At 45.3% G+C, this 18,067-nt stretch overlaps 1 protein-coding gene across 1 annotated transcript in view; it reads left to right on the forward strand.

The window, feature by feature from the left end:
- LOC119964582 (nardilysin-like) overlaps nt 1-17,406 on the forward strand; it is a 133,730-nt gene extending 116,324 nt beyond the window's left edge. Inside the window, 5 exon segments of the mRNA XM_038794258.1 lie at nt 984-1,067; nt 2,564-2,654; nt 10,638-10,754; nt 15,081-15,170; nt 16,630-17,406. Of these exon segments, the coding sequence (XP_038650186.1) occupies nt 984-1,067; nt 2,564-2,654; nt 10,638-10,754; nt 15,081-15,170; nt 16,630-16,827 (580 nt within the window). The 3' untranslated portion in view covers nt 16,828-17,406.
- Nucleotides 17,407-18,067: the final 661 nt, after the last annotated feature.

The following is an 18,067-nucleotide window of genomic DNA, read 5'->3' on the forward strand; positions in this document are numbered from 1 at the left end:
TGCCGGTGCCTTGAGCCGGCCCTGCGTGTTTGCGTGGGTTTCGCCCCCACAACCCAAAGATGTGCAGGTTAGGTGGGTTGACCACGCTAAATTGCCCCTTAATTGGAAAAATAAAGAGTTGGGTGCTCTGAATTTTTTTTTTTAAATATCTGGTTCTCTGAGAACCAAGATCTTTTTTCTAATACATTGAGAAAATAATTTGAAAGAAGTTGGCCCTTGTTATAGGGTGCCATGAAGGCTGAAAAGAGTAAATGAGATGTCTAGGCGTATTGGAAAATAATAGTTTGGATGCCTAACTCTGGGGCTTAAAAGGAAAGATTGATGAAGGTAAGGTGTGTCACAGTTTAGAAGAGGACTATGTAATTAAGTCTGGATCCCAAGACCGTGGGAATATAGGGGTACAAAAATATGTGGAAAGATGCAACTAGAGCTTGGGGGACAAGAGAGGAATACGGAGTGGAGCATTGAGCATATTAGTAAAGAGCCAGTTTCTTGTATCTAAACTAATGTAGATCTCCGCTCCTGTTTGATAGAAAGTTAGATATGCATAATGTACGTTGAAACACAAAACTTTCCTGTGCTGGTTAGAAACACAAAAAGCAAGAACTAAAATATGGAAGAGGCAAACTGAGTAGCAAATGCAAGGAATTATTGCACTTGAAAAGAAACTTATTAATTTTAAAAAACAGAGATGGGCCAGAATATTACCCTTCCCTCCCTGCCAGTTCGAGGCGGTGGGGGAAGCGTAAAATTGGATCGACGGGATTCCCTCCGGGGTCTTGCCGTGCCGACGCAGGCACATTTTCATGGTGGGGTGGCAGGGCCTCGGACAGGAAGCCAAAGCCTTACCTGTTGCATATTACTTCAATATTCCTCGCCACTAGAAAAACAACCAGAAGAGGCAGCTTTTTAAAATATATATTGACTATTTATTATTTTATAACAATTGCTTTCTTCAAATATTGTTATGTTCTGTACTTCAGGTACCATGTGTATCCTTCCTGCCGAAATACCTCTGGAATCTTGGGATTTTCGATTACAGTGGAAACACAGGCATCAAAATTTAAGTGCGTTTATATTGTGTACTATTATTATGACTTTGGGTTACTGAAGATTGCAGAAGTGGACTGAGTTTGAATGTTAATTTTGACGCAAGGAATTTCGAAGTATGATGCAAAATGGAACAACCCCTCCTTCAACCCCCCCCCCCCCCCCCCCCCCCATGCAATTTTCAAGGACTGAAAGGGCTTGTCTTTTTCAATCTTCAGCCCCCGTCACCTTGTTTCTCATTTCAAGTATCCATCTTGCTTATGTATTCCGTTTTTCTTGCCTCATATTTATATTTTAGTGAGAGGAAAATTGAAGCAGGCAAGGAATAAAGGAAGGTAGCTGCCCGTGCTGGAGATGTGACCAAGCAAGTAGACATTTGGGAGGATATATGTAGGGTTTATGGGTTTTTCTTTTGTCTATGCATTCATTGGACCAGCCTAAATGTCTGACTTGAAGGGGAGGATAGGCAATATGCTCTTGCAGCTCTCCCATTACTCTTGCTGCAGTGTCTATAATTGTGGTAAGGTTGAGATTGTGTCAGAATTTTTGATCATTGTCCCACCACTCCTCACTGTATGAATAATATAATTGCATTATGTCTCTTGGAGAAATAACCTTTTAAGTAATTGCATGACTTACTATGAGAAAATAAACGTATTGCTGTGGACTAGAGCACTACTTCCAATTTATTTTTTTTAAATTTAGAGTACCCAATTCTTTCTTTTTCAATTAAGGGGAAGTTTAGCATGGCCAATCCACCTACCCTGCACATCTTAGGGTTGTGGGGGTGAAACCCATGCAGACACTGGGAGATACCTCCAATTATTAACCCAGCATTGGCCGCAAGTAGTCCTCGGTCAAGTAAATTACAACTCCACACAAGCTAAGATGCCATTTTACTGTGTTCAGCAATGCATTTGTGTCCCAAATTCAGAAGAGCACCCGCTGTTTCATCAACATGAACTTTTTCCCAATCACTGAATTTAAAGCTTATTTTAATATATTGTTGAAAGTTTGATACCTCATTATACAACCAATACAGTGCATGTTTAAAGCCTTTTATTTTCATAGTCTAGCTTTTATTTTGCAATTGTGAAATATGAAAGGAATCATTATTACCTAGATGAATCATTTTGCTTTTTATCCTGATACTTGTCAAGTATTTTGGACTGAATTATCTCCATTTCTTGCGATCTGCCTAAAAAATAATGTGTACCAATGCTTGAAATAGCAGTGTATATTTAAAGTGAAGACCCAGCCTGAATGCACAGTGAAGAGGTGTTGGGGTGATGTTGCATGGAATGTCAAACTTTATTTACAATACACTTGTGTTTGTTGGATTTCTTGATATTTTGTAAAATCACCTTCTGTTCATTCAAATAATTTGTTAATTTAATAGAGATCCCCTCTGATCTGTTATAAATAGAATTTTGTATTTTCATATACTATTTCCTAATTTTCCCAATACCATTGTAATTTCAGTGTTATTAATTGCATTTAAAATCTTAAACAGCACTGAACTAGTAGACAAGAAAATTGAAGAATTTCTGAACAGCTTTGATACAAAGCTAACAACAATGACTCAAGAGACCTTCTCTACTCAGGTGAGGAATGTTATTTATTAAAATTCAAAGAAAACTTTATAGGGCCTTGAATGAAGGCCAGTTTTAATGCTTGGATCTCATCCATTCAGTAGATCTTATTAATTGAAAAAGAATGATTGAAATTATTATATGTATCTGCAGTATACCGTTTCACATCAATATGTTTTCCCTCTGATATCATCCAAAGCATTGCTGCCATAACCAAACCTGTACCAAGTCACCCGGGCTTTACTGATGTACATTGGCTTCTGGTCTATCAATGCCTCCATTTTAAAACGCTCACTCTGGTATTCAAATCCTTCTATGGCCACTCCCTTCTCTATCTCTGTAACCTTCTTCAGCGCCACCATTTTCTGGGAATTCTACACTCCTCCAACTATGGCCTCTTGTACATAAGCTCACCATAAGCTTTGAAATTTCCTCCCTAAAATATCCACCCTTTGACTTAGTGTCAACATTTGTCTGCTTATGTGCTGTAGAATGTTTTTCTACATTAAGATAAATGCAAGTCGGTTGATTCATTCAACTTTGAGTTGATCCTCCAGTGATGACCTATAATTTTAACTACCTTTTTGGGTCACTTGAAGATCATTCTTTAGAACTATATTAGCAAAGACTTTTAAGGTAGTATTATTAGCTTTCAGAAGTTCTGAGTTTGTGTTGATTTTGATCATTGCTGTTGTGACTTGAACAATGGATATGTGGGAGGCGGTGCCGCAATGTTATTGTTAATGTATTAGTGATCCAGAAACCCACGGTAAAGTTCTGGCGACCTGGGTTCAAATCAGACCATGGCAGAAATCTGGAATTATAAATCGAATGAAGGCCATGAAACCGTTGTCAATTATTGTAAAAAAACAATTTGCTTCACTAAAGTTCCTTTCGGAAAGTAAATCTGCCATCCTTACATGGTCTAGCCTACAGGTGACTCCAGATGCACAGAAATGTGGTTGACTTTTAAACATCCTCTGAATGGCTGAGCAAACCACTCTGTTGAAGGGTAATGAGGAATGATCAATAAATGCTGGCCCAGCCAGCAATGCCCATATTGCATGAATTAATTAAAAAAATAAATTTTTTATTAGAATTTGAAAATAAGCCTGGAGGACAGCAGATATTATCGGAATCCAGTATTTGGTCATTGTTATTGAAACTGTAAATGCATTGGTGCACACTGTTATGGTATAACTACCTCACTAGTTGTCAATTGTATAACCTCCCTGAGACTTCCGGTTGCGGCTATGCGGAGCTAAGCTGCACGTTCGGCAGCTCCCGCTATTTAGGGACTTTTGGGCCGTTTCGAGGGCCCCAAACGGAGCTGTTTCTACGCATCCCAGTGGGGGAAGGTGCCTGGAAGAACTTGCCCCACACTATATGGTGCTCACCTGGAGTGGGAAGAAGAAAAAGGCTGCAGTAACTCCCCCCAAAAAACGGGGGAAGAAAAACAAAATGGCGGCCAGCACTCCTGCTATTTAGGGACTTTTGGGCCGTTTTGAGGGCCCCAAACAGCGCTGTTTCTACGCATCCTAGTGGGGGAAGGTGCCTGGAAGAACTTGCCCCACATTATCTGGTGAAAAAGGCTGCAGTAACGCCCCCAAAAAAACGGGTGAAAAAAACAAAATGGCAGGCCGGCGCTCCCGCTATTTAAGGACTTTTGGGCCGTTTTGAGGGCCCCAAACAGTGCTGTTGCTACATATCCCGGTGGGGGAAGGTGCCTGGAAGAACTTGCCCCACACTATATGGTGAAAAAGGCTGCAGAAACGCCCCAAAAAAAACGGGGGAAGAAAAACAAAATGGCGGCCGGCGCAACACCCGAGGACTGGTGGAAGTGGGCGCAGGAGCAACAGGCCTCGCTCCAACGTTGTTTTGCTGAGCTGAAGGCTGAGCTGCTGGACTCCATGAATGCAACTACGACCAAGCTGATTGGGACCCAGGCGGCACAGGAGGAGTCTATTCGGGAGTTGCAGCGGCAGGCCGTTGAAAGAGAGGAGGAGGCCGTGGTCCTCGTTGGGAAAGTGGAGTTGCACGAGACACTTCATAAAAAGTGGCAGGACCGCTTGGAGGAGCTGGACGTTCGCACGAGGCGAAAGAATCTGAGGATCCTGGGCCTGGCGGAGGGGCTGGAGGGGTCGGATCTCCCGCCGTATGTGACCACGTTGTTGAGCTCGTTGATGGGAGCAGGGTCCTTCCATTTGCCCCTGGAGCTCGAGGGAGCGCACAGAGTGATGGCCAGGAGGCCCAAGGCAGATGAGCCCCCGAGGGCGATGCTGGTGCGGTTCCACCGATTCAGTGACCGGGAGTGTGTGCTGCGCTGGGCCAAGAAAGAGTGGAGCAGTAAATGGGAGAATTCGGTAGTGAGGATCTACCAGGACTGGAGTGCGGAAGTGGCTACGCGGCGGGCCGGGTTCAACCGGACGAAGGCGGTGCTTCATGCTAAGCAGGTCAGGTTTGGAATGCTGCAGCCTGCGTGCCTGTGGGTGACATGCAAGGACCGGCACCATTACTTCGAGTTCCCGGAGGAGGCGTGGGCCTTTGTACAGGCGGAGAAGCTGGACTTGAACTAGGGCCTGGGAACATACTTTGGCCGGCGTTGTTTCCGCTGTGGCTGTTTTGGTCCAACTGTTTCAACTTTTTCAACTTCGACATGTGTGTTATGTATGCTGGTTTTCTTTTTGCTCTGTTTACGGGTGGGTTTGTCTGTTTGGTATGGTTGTGGGGAGTGTTGGGGGTTTGTGTTCTATATGTTCTCTTCTGTACGGGGCTGGGGATTGAGGGGAAACTGGATTTTGGGGAACTGCGTCAGAAGCGTGGGGTGTGGCAGTGTGAAAGCGCGGGCTTTCCTCTGGTCTCCCGCGCTGCGGGGCAGGGGGGTGGAGCTTGCGATGGGGGCAGGGCCTCTACGGGTCTTTTTTCCCGCGCTGCAGTAATGGCAAGGAGGTGTGGCAAGATGGGGATGACCCCAAGCCGGGAGGGGATAGGTTTTGGCGGGAGCTGCCGGGGTCAGCAGAAGTCAGCTGACTCACGGAAGTATCATGGAGGGTGCGTCGCGGCTAGGAGGGGTCCTAGCCTGGGGGGAGGGGGGTGGGGGGGATACCGGGTTGCTGCTGGAACGACTAGGAAGGAGCCGATGAGGGCCGGGGGGGAAGAGGAGAGGCGCTATCGCCATGGGGAACGGGTCGAGCGGGGTGTGCTGGCCTGGGGCGAACATCTGCCAAGCTATGGCTAGTCGGCAGGGGAGGGGGGCGGGTTGCCCTCTGATCCGGCTGATTACCTGGAACGTGAGGGGGCTGAACGGGCCGGTTAAGAGAACCAGGGTGGTCTCCCATCTAAGGGGGTTGAAGGCGGACGTGGCTATGCTCCAGGAGACCCACCTGAAGGTGGCGGACCAGGTCCGTCTGAGGAAGGGGTGGGTGGGGCAGGTTTATCATTCAGGATTGGACGCAAAGAACCGGGGGGGTGGCGATTCTAGTGGGGAAGAGGGTGGCGTTTGAGGCGGCTGAGGTGGTGTCGGACAAGGAGGGCAGATATATCATGGTGAGGGGTAGGCTGCAGGGAGAGAAGGTGGTGCTGGTGAACGTATATGCCCCGAATTGGGATGATGCTGGCTTCATGAGGCGCTTGTTGGGCTGCATCCCGGACCTGGAGGCAGGGGGCCTGATCATGGGGGGAGATTTTAACACAGTGCTGGATCCCACACTGGACCGGTCCAGTTCAAGGACGGGTAGGAGACCGGCGGCGGCCAAAGTGCTGAGGGGATACATGGACCAGATGGGAGGGGTGGATCCCTGGAGGTTTGGGAGACCGAGAGCGCGGGAGTATTCCTTTTTCTCTCACGTCCATAGGGTTTATTCTCGGATAGACTTTTTTGTCCTGAGCAGGGGGTTGATCCCGAGGGTGCAGGATGCCGAGTATTCGGCCATAGCGATTTCGGACCATGCCCCGCACTGGATTGATCTGGAGATGGGGGAGGCACGGGACCAGCACCCACTCTGGCGCCTGGATGTGGGGATGCTGGCGGAGGAGGAGGTGTGTAAGAGGGTTCGGAGAAGCATTGAGGGGTATCTGGATACCAATGATACGGGGGAGATCCAGGTGGGGATGGTCTGGGAGGCTCTGAAAGCAGTGATCCGGGGGGAGCTGATCTCGATCCGGGCCCACAGGGAAAGGAGGGAGAGGAAGGAGAGGGAGAGACTGGTGGGAGAGCTTCTGGAGGTGGACAGGAGATATGCGGAGGCACCGGAGGAAGGGTTGCTGGGAGAACGACGCAGGTTGCAGGCCAATTTTGACTTGTTGACCACCAGAAAGGCGGAGACACAGTGGAGGAGGGCGCAGTATATGAGTATGGAGAGAAGGCGAGCAGGATGTTGGCGCATCAGCTCCGTAGGCGAGATGCGGCTAGGGAAATTGGGGGAGTGAAGGATGGGGGTGGAAATGTAGTGCAGAAGGGGACAGAAGTAAACGGGGTCTTTAGGGACTTTTACAAGGGATTGTACCGGTCGGAACCTCCGAGGGGGAAGAGAGCGGATGGAGAGCTTCATGAACAGGCTATGTTTCCCAAGGGTTCAAGAGAGGCTGGTAGAGGGGCTGGGGGCGCCGATAGAGCTGGAGGAGCTAGTCAGGGGGATTGGGCAAATGCAGTCAGGTAAGGCCCCGGGGTCGGACGGGTTCCCGGCAGAATTTTTCAAAAAATATGCGGACCTGGTGGGTCCCGGGGGGGGCTTTGCCCCCGACAATGTCGCGGGCACTGTTCTCTTTGATCCTAAAACGGGATAAGGACCCCTTGCAGTGCGGATCATATAGGCCTGTCTCGCTCCTTAACGTAGATGCTAAGTTGCTGGCGAAGATCCTGGCTACCAGGATATAGGATTGTGTGCCAGAGGTAATTCATGAAGATCAGACAGGATTTGTCAAGGGGCGGCAGCTCAACACGAATGTGCGGAGACACTCTCAATGTTATCATGATGCCGGCAGTGGAGGGGGAGGCGGAGATAGTGGTGGCGCTGGACGCAGAGAAAGCGTTTGATAGAGTTGAGTGGGGGTACCTGTGGGAGGTGCTGGAGAGGTTTGGATTTGGGGAGGGATTCATCAAATGGGTGAGGCTGCTTTACGCGGCGCCGATGGCGAGTGTAGTCACAAATGGAAGGAGATCGGAGTATTTTAGGCTCTATCGTGGGACCAGGCAGGGGTGTCCCCTGTCCCCCCTGCTCTTTGCACTGGTGATTGAACCGCTGGCCATGGCGTTGAGGGAGTCAGGGAAATGGAGGGGTCTGGTGCGGGGTGGGGAGGAGCACCGGGTATCGCTGTATGCGGATGACCTGCTGTTATATGTGGCGGACCCAGAGGGGGGAATGCCGGGGGTGATGGAGCTGTTAGCGGAATTTGGGGGCTTCTCGGGCTATAAACTAAACTTAGGAAAGAACGAGGTATTTGTAGTGCACCCGGGAGATCAGGAGGAGGGAATTGGGAGGCTCCCCTTCAGGAGGGCAGTGAAGAGTTTCAGGTACCTGGGGGTGCAGGTGGCCAGGAGTTGGGGGGGCTCTTCATTAGCTTAACTTCACCAGACTAGTGGAACAGATGGAGGAGGAATTTAAAAGGTGGGACATGGTGCCGCTATCGCTGGCGGGCAGAGTGCAATCCGTCAAAATGATGGTTTTCCCGAAGTTCTTGTTCCTCTTCCAGTGCTTGCCCATCTTTATCCCTAGGGCCTTTTTTAAAAGGGTGACCAGCAGCATCATGGGATTTGTTTGGGCGCATGGCACCCAGAGGGTGAAGAGGGTCTTCTTGGAGCCGAGTAGAGCTGGGGGGGGGGGGGGGGCTGGCGTTGCCCAACCTCTCGGGGTACTACTGGGCGGCCAACGTGTCGATGGTGCGTAAGTGGGTGATGGAGGGGGAGGGGGCAGCATGGAAACAGATGGAGAGAGCGTCCTGTGAGGATACAAGTCTGGGGGCCCTGGTAACGGCGCCGTGGCCTCTCCCTCCCACGAGGTATACCACGAGTCCGGTGGTGGCGGCTACCCTCAAGATTTGGGGGCAGTGGAGGCGACATAGGGGAGAAGTGGGGGGCTCGATGGAGGCTCCGTTAAGGGGGAACATGGATGGGGGATTTCGGGGATGGTATAGAGCGGGCATTAGACAGCTGAAGGACCTGTTTATCGACGGAAGGTTTGCGAGCCTGGGGGAGTTGGAGGAGAAATTTGGGCTCCGGCCGGGAAACATGTTTAGATATCTGCAGGTAAAGGCATTTGCTAGACGGCAGGTGGAGGGATTCCCTGCGCTCCCCGCGAAGGGGGTGAGTGACGGTGCTTTCGGGGGTCTGGGTCGGAGAGGGGAAGATATCTGATATCTACAAGCTTATGCAGGAGGTGGAAGAGGCGTCAGTAGAGGAGCTGAAAACGAAGTGGGAGGGGGAACTGGGGGAACAGATCGAAGACGGGACATGGGCTGATGCCCTGGAGAGGGTAAATTCTTCCTCCTCGTGTGCGCGGCTTAGCCTCATCCAATTCAAGGTGCTGCATAGGGCCCACATGACTGGGACGAGGATGAGTAGGTTCTTTGGGGGTGAAGATAGGTGTGCCAGGTGCTCGGGGAGTCCAGCGAACCATGCCCATATGTTCTGGGCATGCCCAGCATTGGAGGAGTTCTGGAAGGGGGTGGCGAGGACGGTGTCAAGGGTGGTGGGATCCAGGGTCAAGCCAGGATGGTGACTCGCGATCTTTGGGGTTGGGGTAGAGCCGGGAGTGCAGGAGGCGAAAGAGGCCGGTGTGCTGGCCTTTGCGTCCCTAGTAGCCCGGCGAAGGATTTTGCTACAGTGGAAGGACGCGAGGCCCCCAAGCGTGGAGACCTGGATCAATGACATGGCGGGCTTCATTAAGCTTGAGAAGGTTAAATTCGCCCTGAGAGGATCGGTGCAAGGGTTCTTTAAACGGTGGCAACCTTTCCTCGACTTTCTGGCTCAACGATAGGGTACTGGGACAGTAGCAGCAGCAACCCGGGGGGAACGTTGATTATGTTGGCTTATTTTATTTAAATTTGATTTATCTAATTTTAATTTATGGTTAAGTTCTCTTGTTTGGGGGGGGTGGGGGAATGTGATACATGTGATGTTACGGTATGGGGGGAATTGTGGGTGTTATGGGGCTGTTAGTTGCATATTACTGCTTTTTGCTATACTTGTTATATTTTCTGTAAAAAATTCCAATAAAAATTATTTTAAAAAATAAAAATAAAAAATTGTATAACCTCCCTGATAGGGTGGTAATTGTCTGGCTTTAATTTGTCCTGTTTCTTGTGGGTTGGACGTAGCTGGAAAGTTTCCACATTGTCGTTTTGACTTTATTGTAACTGCACTGCAACTTACAGCCAGAATGTTGTTAGGGCCCATGTCCTTTGTTGTATTCAGTGCTATCAACCATTTCGCAATATCATGAGAGTAAATTCAATTGTCTGAAGACTGGCATCTATGATGGAGTGGAGGCACAGTTAAATCCTCATTCAGCACTTCGGCTCAAAATACTTTGGCATTGTTGTTTGCACTAACCTGTTGGGGTCCTCATCATTTGAGGATTGGGATGTTTTTGGAGCCTCCTCCGATTAGTTGTTTAATTGGTCCACCACCATTCCTGACTGGACGTAGTAGAATTACAAAAATTTGATCTGATCTGTTGGTTTTGGGAATACATGTGCTAATTTTAGAATTCCACGATTTATTGGGGAAGGCTAGAGAACTTTTAGAAAACACTCATCACAATTCATAATAGATGTGGATTATATAATGTCATAGAAATCAAATGTTCAAGTGTAAATTATTGAAGGGAAAGGTATATTCCAGTGTTTGTCCTTCACTCGTTTCCCTTTATGATGAGATCAATTTTATTTGAGGAGTACAATACATGAAGGCAGGTCAATGGTTTCAGGCACCACATGTTCAAAATTAAACCTTTCGTGATTACAAACTCACCTTTTTTTCCCTTTCTATTTTAACAGGTTACAGCATTGATAAAGCTTAAACTGTGTGAAGATACTCATTTAGGAGAAGAAGTAGACAGGAACTGGGATGAGGTTTTAACACAGCAATATCTCTTTGACAGACTTACCCACGAGGTATTTGAATAAAATATTAAACACAAATAATAAATTTGAGGAATAGTCAAGCTAATTAAGTATACTTGACTAGACAGAATTATATTCCAAATGATTGACTTTGTGCATTGTTTTGTTACTTAAGAAATTAGAATAACTGTTTTGAAAGGGTTGTCTTTGTAACAGACCATATCATCTTAATTCAATTTTTAGCTGCTTCACCGCCACTTTGCAGAATTTAGAACTGGAAAGATTAGCACTTTTGATTATTGCTTGTAGATTTTCATTCAGGAGGAAATTAATTGGATGGCTATGGGGAGAATGCTTTAAAGTTCCCCTTTTTTGGGCTTTTTATTAGTTGTCCAGTTTTTTCCATTTAACTGGTGATCTTTTGCACCTTCCTTACTGCACTGTCCTGCTGACCATACTTCTAAACGTGTCTCCTCTGAAACCACCACAATGGCAGTTTGGCTTTTATCACCAAAACACATCTTGTGTTTTCCCCCTAATTCTCTGGCATCTTCTCCTACTTGATGCATATTACTTTGTTCCATCACTCACATCTGCTTTAGATTCCTTGTTTTCAACTGATATCCTGTGTTCCTGCCTGTTGTATTTGCCCTTGGGGCTCCACAGAACAAAACCGGATTCGTAATGATTTCAATCTGTCTCAACTCTCAAACTTTCCTGGCCTCATCCTTCACATAAACTTCCCTCCCAAAACTTACCCATCTCATGAGGCTTCTTAACTTGGTTTCAATCACAAAAAAAATCTCTGGCCAATTCTCTCTCCATCTTCATCCTCCAACCCCCTTCTAACCCAGCTTCACTTGATTAGTGGGGTGGGTGGGGTTCTCTCCGAGTGACGTAGAACCGCACTTTTAAACACTTAATTGTCAAGCCTTTGCTCTTCCATTTGTCACGATACTTCTGCAGCTATAGATCTATTCAAGCTATTCATTCACCATCTGCCTTTCATAGCCTAGCCCAGAGTACAAACTATTCTCCCATTTTGGTTATTTCACTCTTCTCTCCCTTATGTCCAAGGAGTATAGGCTTGATCAAGTGCATCTGCCATACTAATGGTGTAACCATTCATCATCAGACCTGGCTTAATACAGCCAAACACCATCAATCACTGTAACCAATCAGTTTGTCGATGTACCATTTGTCGATGTTCTCTGTGATTATTCTCTTTGTCTACTATGTACGTAATGTGTATGTTCCCTTGGTCGCAGAAAAATACTTTTCACTGTACTTCGGTACATGTGACAACAAATCAAACTTCCTCTGGCAAAACTACCCACTATTCTAAGATTATCTGGGCAGCACAGTAGCACAAGTGGATAGCGCTGTGGCTTCACAGCGCCAGGGTCCCAGGTTTGATTCCCCGCTGGGTCACTGTGCGGCGTCTGCATGTTCTCCCCGTGTCTGCGTGGGTTTCCGCCGGATACTCCAGTTTCCTCCTACAGTCCAAAGACGTGCAGGTTAGGTGGATTAGCCATGATAAACTGCCCTTAGTGACCAAAAAGGTTAGGAGGGATTATTGGGTTACAGGGATAGGGTGGAAGTGAGGGCTTAAGTGGGTCGGTGCAGACTCGATGGGCCGAATGCCCTCCTGCACTGTATGTTGTATCTGGACAGCAAAAATAATCCCTAGCTGCTTTTCTCTATTATCATGTGTCTTTAGATGTGGCCTCACAGAGCAAAAGTACAATCCCTTTAGATTTGTACAATTTGTACAATATTCTGCTTTTATTATAGTACGTTATTTTGCCTTTCTGCATATAAACACTATGAATTTTCATGAATTTATCCACTGTAATCCTTGTATATTAGCAGCATGCTTTTCTACTGGTCCATTCAACATATGTTCACTCCTCTAATTCCTTACTCCTGTACTAATTATTTTACACAACCCAGACTTTGAGAGCTCATTTTGGATGGCTATAAAATAATTCTCAACAAATCTTAATAGCAGTCTTTTCAAGGCACTGTCCAAGTCATGCCACAAAAGTTATGCACTTTTTCGTAGCCAGCAAATGATATCCTGGTAATAAATGAGCACGGGCAAGATCCTTTGAGTTATGTGAGCTGGTCTCTCAAAATTTGGAGGCACATACATGTATGGTATGTGAAATGTTTTAGCCTGGTTATTGAAAATGTTATGATCCTGGCCCAAACTCTTGGATTTTGTATGGTTCAGTTAGGGGCCAGTAACTGTTGTTTAAAGTGGACAAAGTTTGAGATCCAAGACACCTGCTAAAAGAATAAGGCCACAAGATTCATATAATACAAGGTTAGAAAGATGAAGCAATTTACAATATCTATCATTCAAGTTTAATATGAATTAATAGGTAAATGTGGTTGAACTCGCCACACTGCACACAAGAGACAACACAACCAAGGTGGATTCCATGAAATACTTAGCAACCCATCCAGAAGTCAATAACCACTGAGAGTTGTTGGAACTCTGCCCCTCTCAAGAGGGATTCCAGTCTTCACTTTTGAAGATCTCGCTTTTGGAATTCTCTTCAAAGGTTGCTCCAACTTGGACAGAGTCAACAATTTCCCACCTCGCAAGGTTTCAATCTTGTCTCCCAAGATTCTGTTGCCCTGGGTTCCCAAGTCTTCACTCCAGCACCAACTTGCAAATACAGCTTCAGCTCTTTGGTCACGCCAAGCAGATTATTACTGCTCCAAAAGGTTACTTTTGCCTCAGTGGCCCGCATGGGATAATCAACTTTCTGCTGCCTTCTCAGACCTTCAGGGACTACTTGAAGCCTGTCAACCACAGAACTTTTACTGCTTGGGGCCTCTTTGTTCGTCTCCCCAGGGATTCCTATCAGTGGTGTCCTCCACTCAGTGGCTCCCTCCCCATTTCTCTCTTCCTATCTGACCTCTTCCTATCCCTTCACCATGTGTTCCTTCTCTGAGTTTCCTCTTTGGGATGTCTCTGTCCCCTCTCCCTTGTCTGGGACTCTTCTCTGACCAAAATAAAATTGACTACTTCTTAACTGCTGTTCACTGACTGCTGAACTGATTTGGGTGACCTATCAAAGGCACTCCCAGAGGGTTCTGCGTTTGTTAAATGAAAAAAAAAATGAAAATGAAATGAAAGTTGCTTATTGTCACAAGTAGGTTTCAAATGAAGTTACTGTGAAAAGCCTCTAGTCGCCACATTCCGGCACCTGTTCGGGGAGGCTGGTACAGGAATTCAACCCACGCTGCTGACCTGCCTTGGTCTGCTTTAAAAGCCAGCTATTTAGCCCTGTGCTAAACCAGCCCCTATACTAAGCGGAACAAATATAATCAGCATTAAAACATCCTGTACATTAAATGTTACAATCTCCAGAGACTGCAAGCTTATGCAGCATACGTGAACACTGAAAAATGGGTTTTAATCACAAAGCATTGAATAGAGTCATGCTAATCCTCTTTACATCTTGATTAGTTTCTGTATGTGTTGTTGCTATTGTAATAAGGAAACACAGCCAGTTGGCAGTTCCTTCTGGATATTTTGATAAAGAATCCAAATGTTATTATATTTTTACAATATCCAGGGTGCGATTCAGCAGACTTGAGTTAAATTCCACTGAACAGTGCGTTTAGCGGGGTGTTTCTCAGCGCTAAACATCTCTCCATTTAACGCACTTTGCCATTTGTTTCGGCCTCAGGGAGATTCTTGCCTCCGAGGCCTCACTTAGAGGGATTTCTGCGGAGCCATTTTGACCAACTGCCACCCTGCTCTGTCCCCGACCGCCCGGAGATCTCCAGTGGCCTGGGAGGACTACCCCTCCCCCGGTGTAGTTACGCTACATGGCCCTCTGACGAGGCCTCTCGGGCACCAGGTGAATCCAGTGAACGTATGTTTAAATAGCCGTGCGGTTCATTTACTATGCTGATCTGGATCACACCCAGTGAGGGCGAGATCCAGATTGCGACGTCTCAGGAGATTCCATTGACTCCCATGAGACCTTTCAAGCGTCGTAAATCCTGAGAGGCCTCTTGTGAGATTCAAGGGACGAGGCCGCTGAATCATGGCCCTGATTTTTGTACATAAAAATTGTGGTTGAGTGGGAGGCCTCCCTGCTCAAAACTTTTCTTCAGCTATTTGGTAATTGAGTCCCAAAGTATGTGAGAAACTATGAGCCTACATGCACCATCCAATGTGTGATGGAGCACCATCACTTCCATAATACAATAATTTTAGAAGAAACTGCAGGCAAGTGTGGAGAACATTTTCTTAGTTTGAATTTTTTTTTTGTTTAGATGCCTATTGATTCAGCAAAGTTATGATTGTATTAAAAAGTTTGTTATCATCCCAATATATTTTTCTTCTAACAGATTCAAGCTCTTAAGTCATTTACCCAACCAGACTTGATCGATTGGTTCCAAGCCCACCAAGGACATAAGAGTAAAAAACTTAGTATTCATGTAAGTGCAGTGCATCCATTAGATTTTATCTTAGATTTAATTGATCTCAAATGTATAATAAATACCTTATGTAGAAGACATTTCCTGTAATGTAATATGTTTTAGGTTAAAAGAAACGCCAAAATAGAAAGTACAAACATTTTTATTGTTACTAAATTAAATCTCCACTTTGCAATGATTTTGTCTATTTCCTCAAATGCATTAGTAGTTGAAGAATTAGCGATTAGAAGAATCCTGTTTTTAATCCATGCTTTCTGTGCTTTCCATACTATTTCAGCCACGATTATAAATCAATGTTGAAAGGACTTGATGGAAATTTACATACATGTGTTGTGAAATATAGTGATCACAAAAGTCATTTTCTGCATTATGAGAAATCTGGACTTTTTAAATCTTTGTTCATGGGGTGTGGATATTGCTGGTTAGGCCAGTATTTATTGTCCACTCCCTAATTGTCCTTGAGTTGGTGGTGTGCACCTGCCTTGAACCGCTGCAGTTCATGTGTTGCAGGAATACCCACAGTGCTGTTAGGAAGGTAGTTTCAAGATTTTGACCCAGCAAAAGTGAAAGAATGCTGATTATAGTCAGGTTGGTGTGCAATTTTGAGGGAAACGTGCAGCTGGTGGTGTTCCCATGCATCTGCTGCCCTTGTATGTTGTTGCTGTTGTTCAAAGTAGGGGCCACTATGGTTTTCTTCCCAGTTAATTATTTGCATTTTCTTTTGCGAATGAATTGTTCGAAAATGATCAAAGGTAGAAAATTCTCAACACGGTGCTTTTCCAAATTCCATTCCATGCCCGTCTCTCAAATTATCATGAAATGGTTTCTGTACTATAACAATTAATGAACCCGGCAAAGATTATCTTTTAAATTCAGTTTTAAATAGCTGAATCTGCCTGTTCTAAGGTGTTTATAGCTTGGGTAGGTAGAATCTCTTCATATGCAACTTTACTGAATGCAGAAAATGTGGCCAATTTTGTGATTTCCTTTGATTGTAGAGGATGAGCAAGTGTTGTAAAATGCCAGCAACAGATTGAATTTGTATTTTGATGCTTGAGTAACCTTATTGGAGGAGGTCCTATACATAGAACATAGAACAGTACAGCACAGAACAGGCCCTTCGGCCCTCAATGTTGTGCCGAGCCATGATCACCCTACTCAAACCCACGTATCCACCCTATACCCGTAACCCAACAACCCCCCCTAACCTTACTTTTATTAGGACACTACGGGCAATTTAGCATGTCCAATCCACCTAACCCGCACATCTTTGGACTGTGGGAGGAAACCGGAGCACCCGGAGGAAACCCACGCACACAGGGGGAGGACGTGCAGACTCCACACAGTGACCCAGCCGGGAATCGAACCTGGGACCCTGGAGCTGTGAAGCATTTATGCTAACCACCATGCTACCCTGCTGTCCTATTGTACTAATTCCTGTTATTTTGGTATTTTGCAGGTGATTGGACAAGGGGAACAAGAACCAGATCCAACCCCTGAAGATGCTAGATGTGAATCAAAGTTCATGCGTGGAGAAGCATGTCAGCTTATTTTTGTACCTGTGTCCCCTCAGATGGAACGTACAATCCCCATTAATGATATAGCTGCTTTCACCTCACACCTCAAACTTTACCCTTATCATAAAATTTTGAAATGATGTGCGTCAATAGGAAACGGTCACAGGACAAATATGCAATGTGTTTGAGCCTATAGAGTTTACATGTAAAATTAAATCCTGATTCTTGGTATTTTGCTTTGAGAAAAGGTATTCCACCATAAATTGGTGGAATTTCTGATTGTGTGTGTGTCAATATAACTAGCTAATTTAAGTATAGTTTGAAGTCTGTGTACTTCACTGATCAGGCAAAAATGCATTAAATATTTGGATGATAGTGCATTTTAGTTTGACATTACCTTGCTTTGTGGGGTAAAAAAGTCACTTAAAACACTGGCGAAGCTTGGGTTTGGTTGTGAGGAATATCAAACTTATTGCAGATGTTTGCCTATTTTGTTCAAACCTGCCCATCAAGTTACTACCATTTTGGAATAGGAAGCGATTATTGGTTTATTCTCGAGCTGGTGGTGTTTAAGTACTAAACGAGGGTCCATTTGCAAAAAAAACAAACCATTAAACAGAATTTGAGTGAGTTGCTTTAATACTTTTATCATTTTAGTGGAGTGAGTTTTCATGCATGAATTACTGGTTCTCTAACCAGAATAAATATGTCCCAGACAGTGAAGACAAATTGGTGTGTTTTATTTAAATTAATAATTGTTTTTTTCTAAATGTCAGTCTAAAACTAGATCCTGGTAAGAAACAATTTGAACTTTTGGTGGCTGGGGAAGGTCAACTAATTTAACAACAGCTGATAAGTGTACGCAAGTGTGGATAGAATTTCTTTAGATCAAAGAGCTTCGATTCTAACAGTTTTTGAGGTTCCTTTTGGATTGCTGGAAGTTCAGGATATCAAACTGAATTATTTTATCAGGATAAGGGAAGTGCATTTTCGTTGCAGACTTTTTTACTCTATAGCTGAGGTTTTGGAACAAAGGCAAATGAAGTTGAGGCTGTGTACTCACCATCACTCACAGCATTATGGATTTTAACAAAAGTCATTGTTGCAAAAATTATTTTGCTCATCTGAGAGCTGTACTTTACTAACGCCAAATCTATATAAGTGGAAGTCTGCAATATTTCAGCTGAAAATGAGGGCTTTTGCAGTATGAGGGCCTCTAGCAGTAATATACATCAGTGTCTTTGGTATCCGTTTTATTTTCTTTCTTGGACATTTGAGAGCAGAGATCCACATTTTATCTAAGCCACTGCAGAGACACTGATGGAATGGCAGATGATCAAAACCACACCAGGCTTCCATGCTGCATCAGCTGATAATGTT

Source organism: Scyliorhinus canicula, chromosome 4, assembly GCF_902713615.1.
Source record: "Scyliorhinus canicula chromosome 4, sScyCan1.1, whole genome shotgun sequence".
Lineage (NCBI taxonomy): Eukaryota > Metazoa > Chordata > Chondrichthyes > Carcharhiniformes > Scyliorhinidae > Scyliorhinus > Scyliorhinus canicula.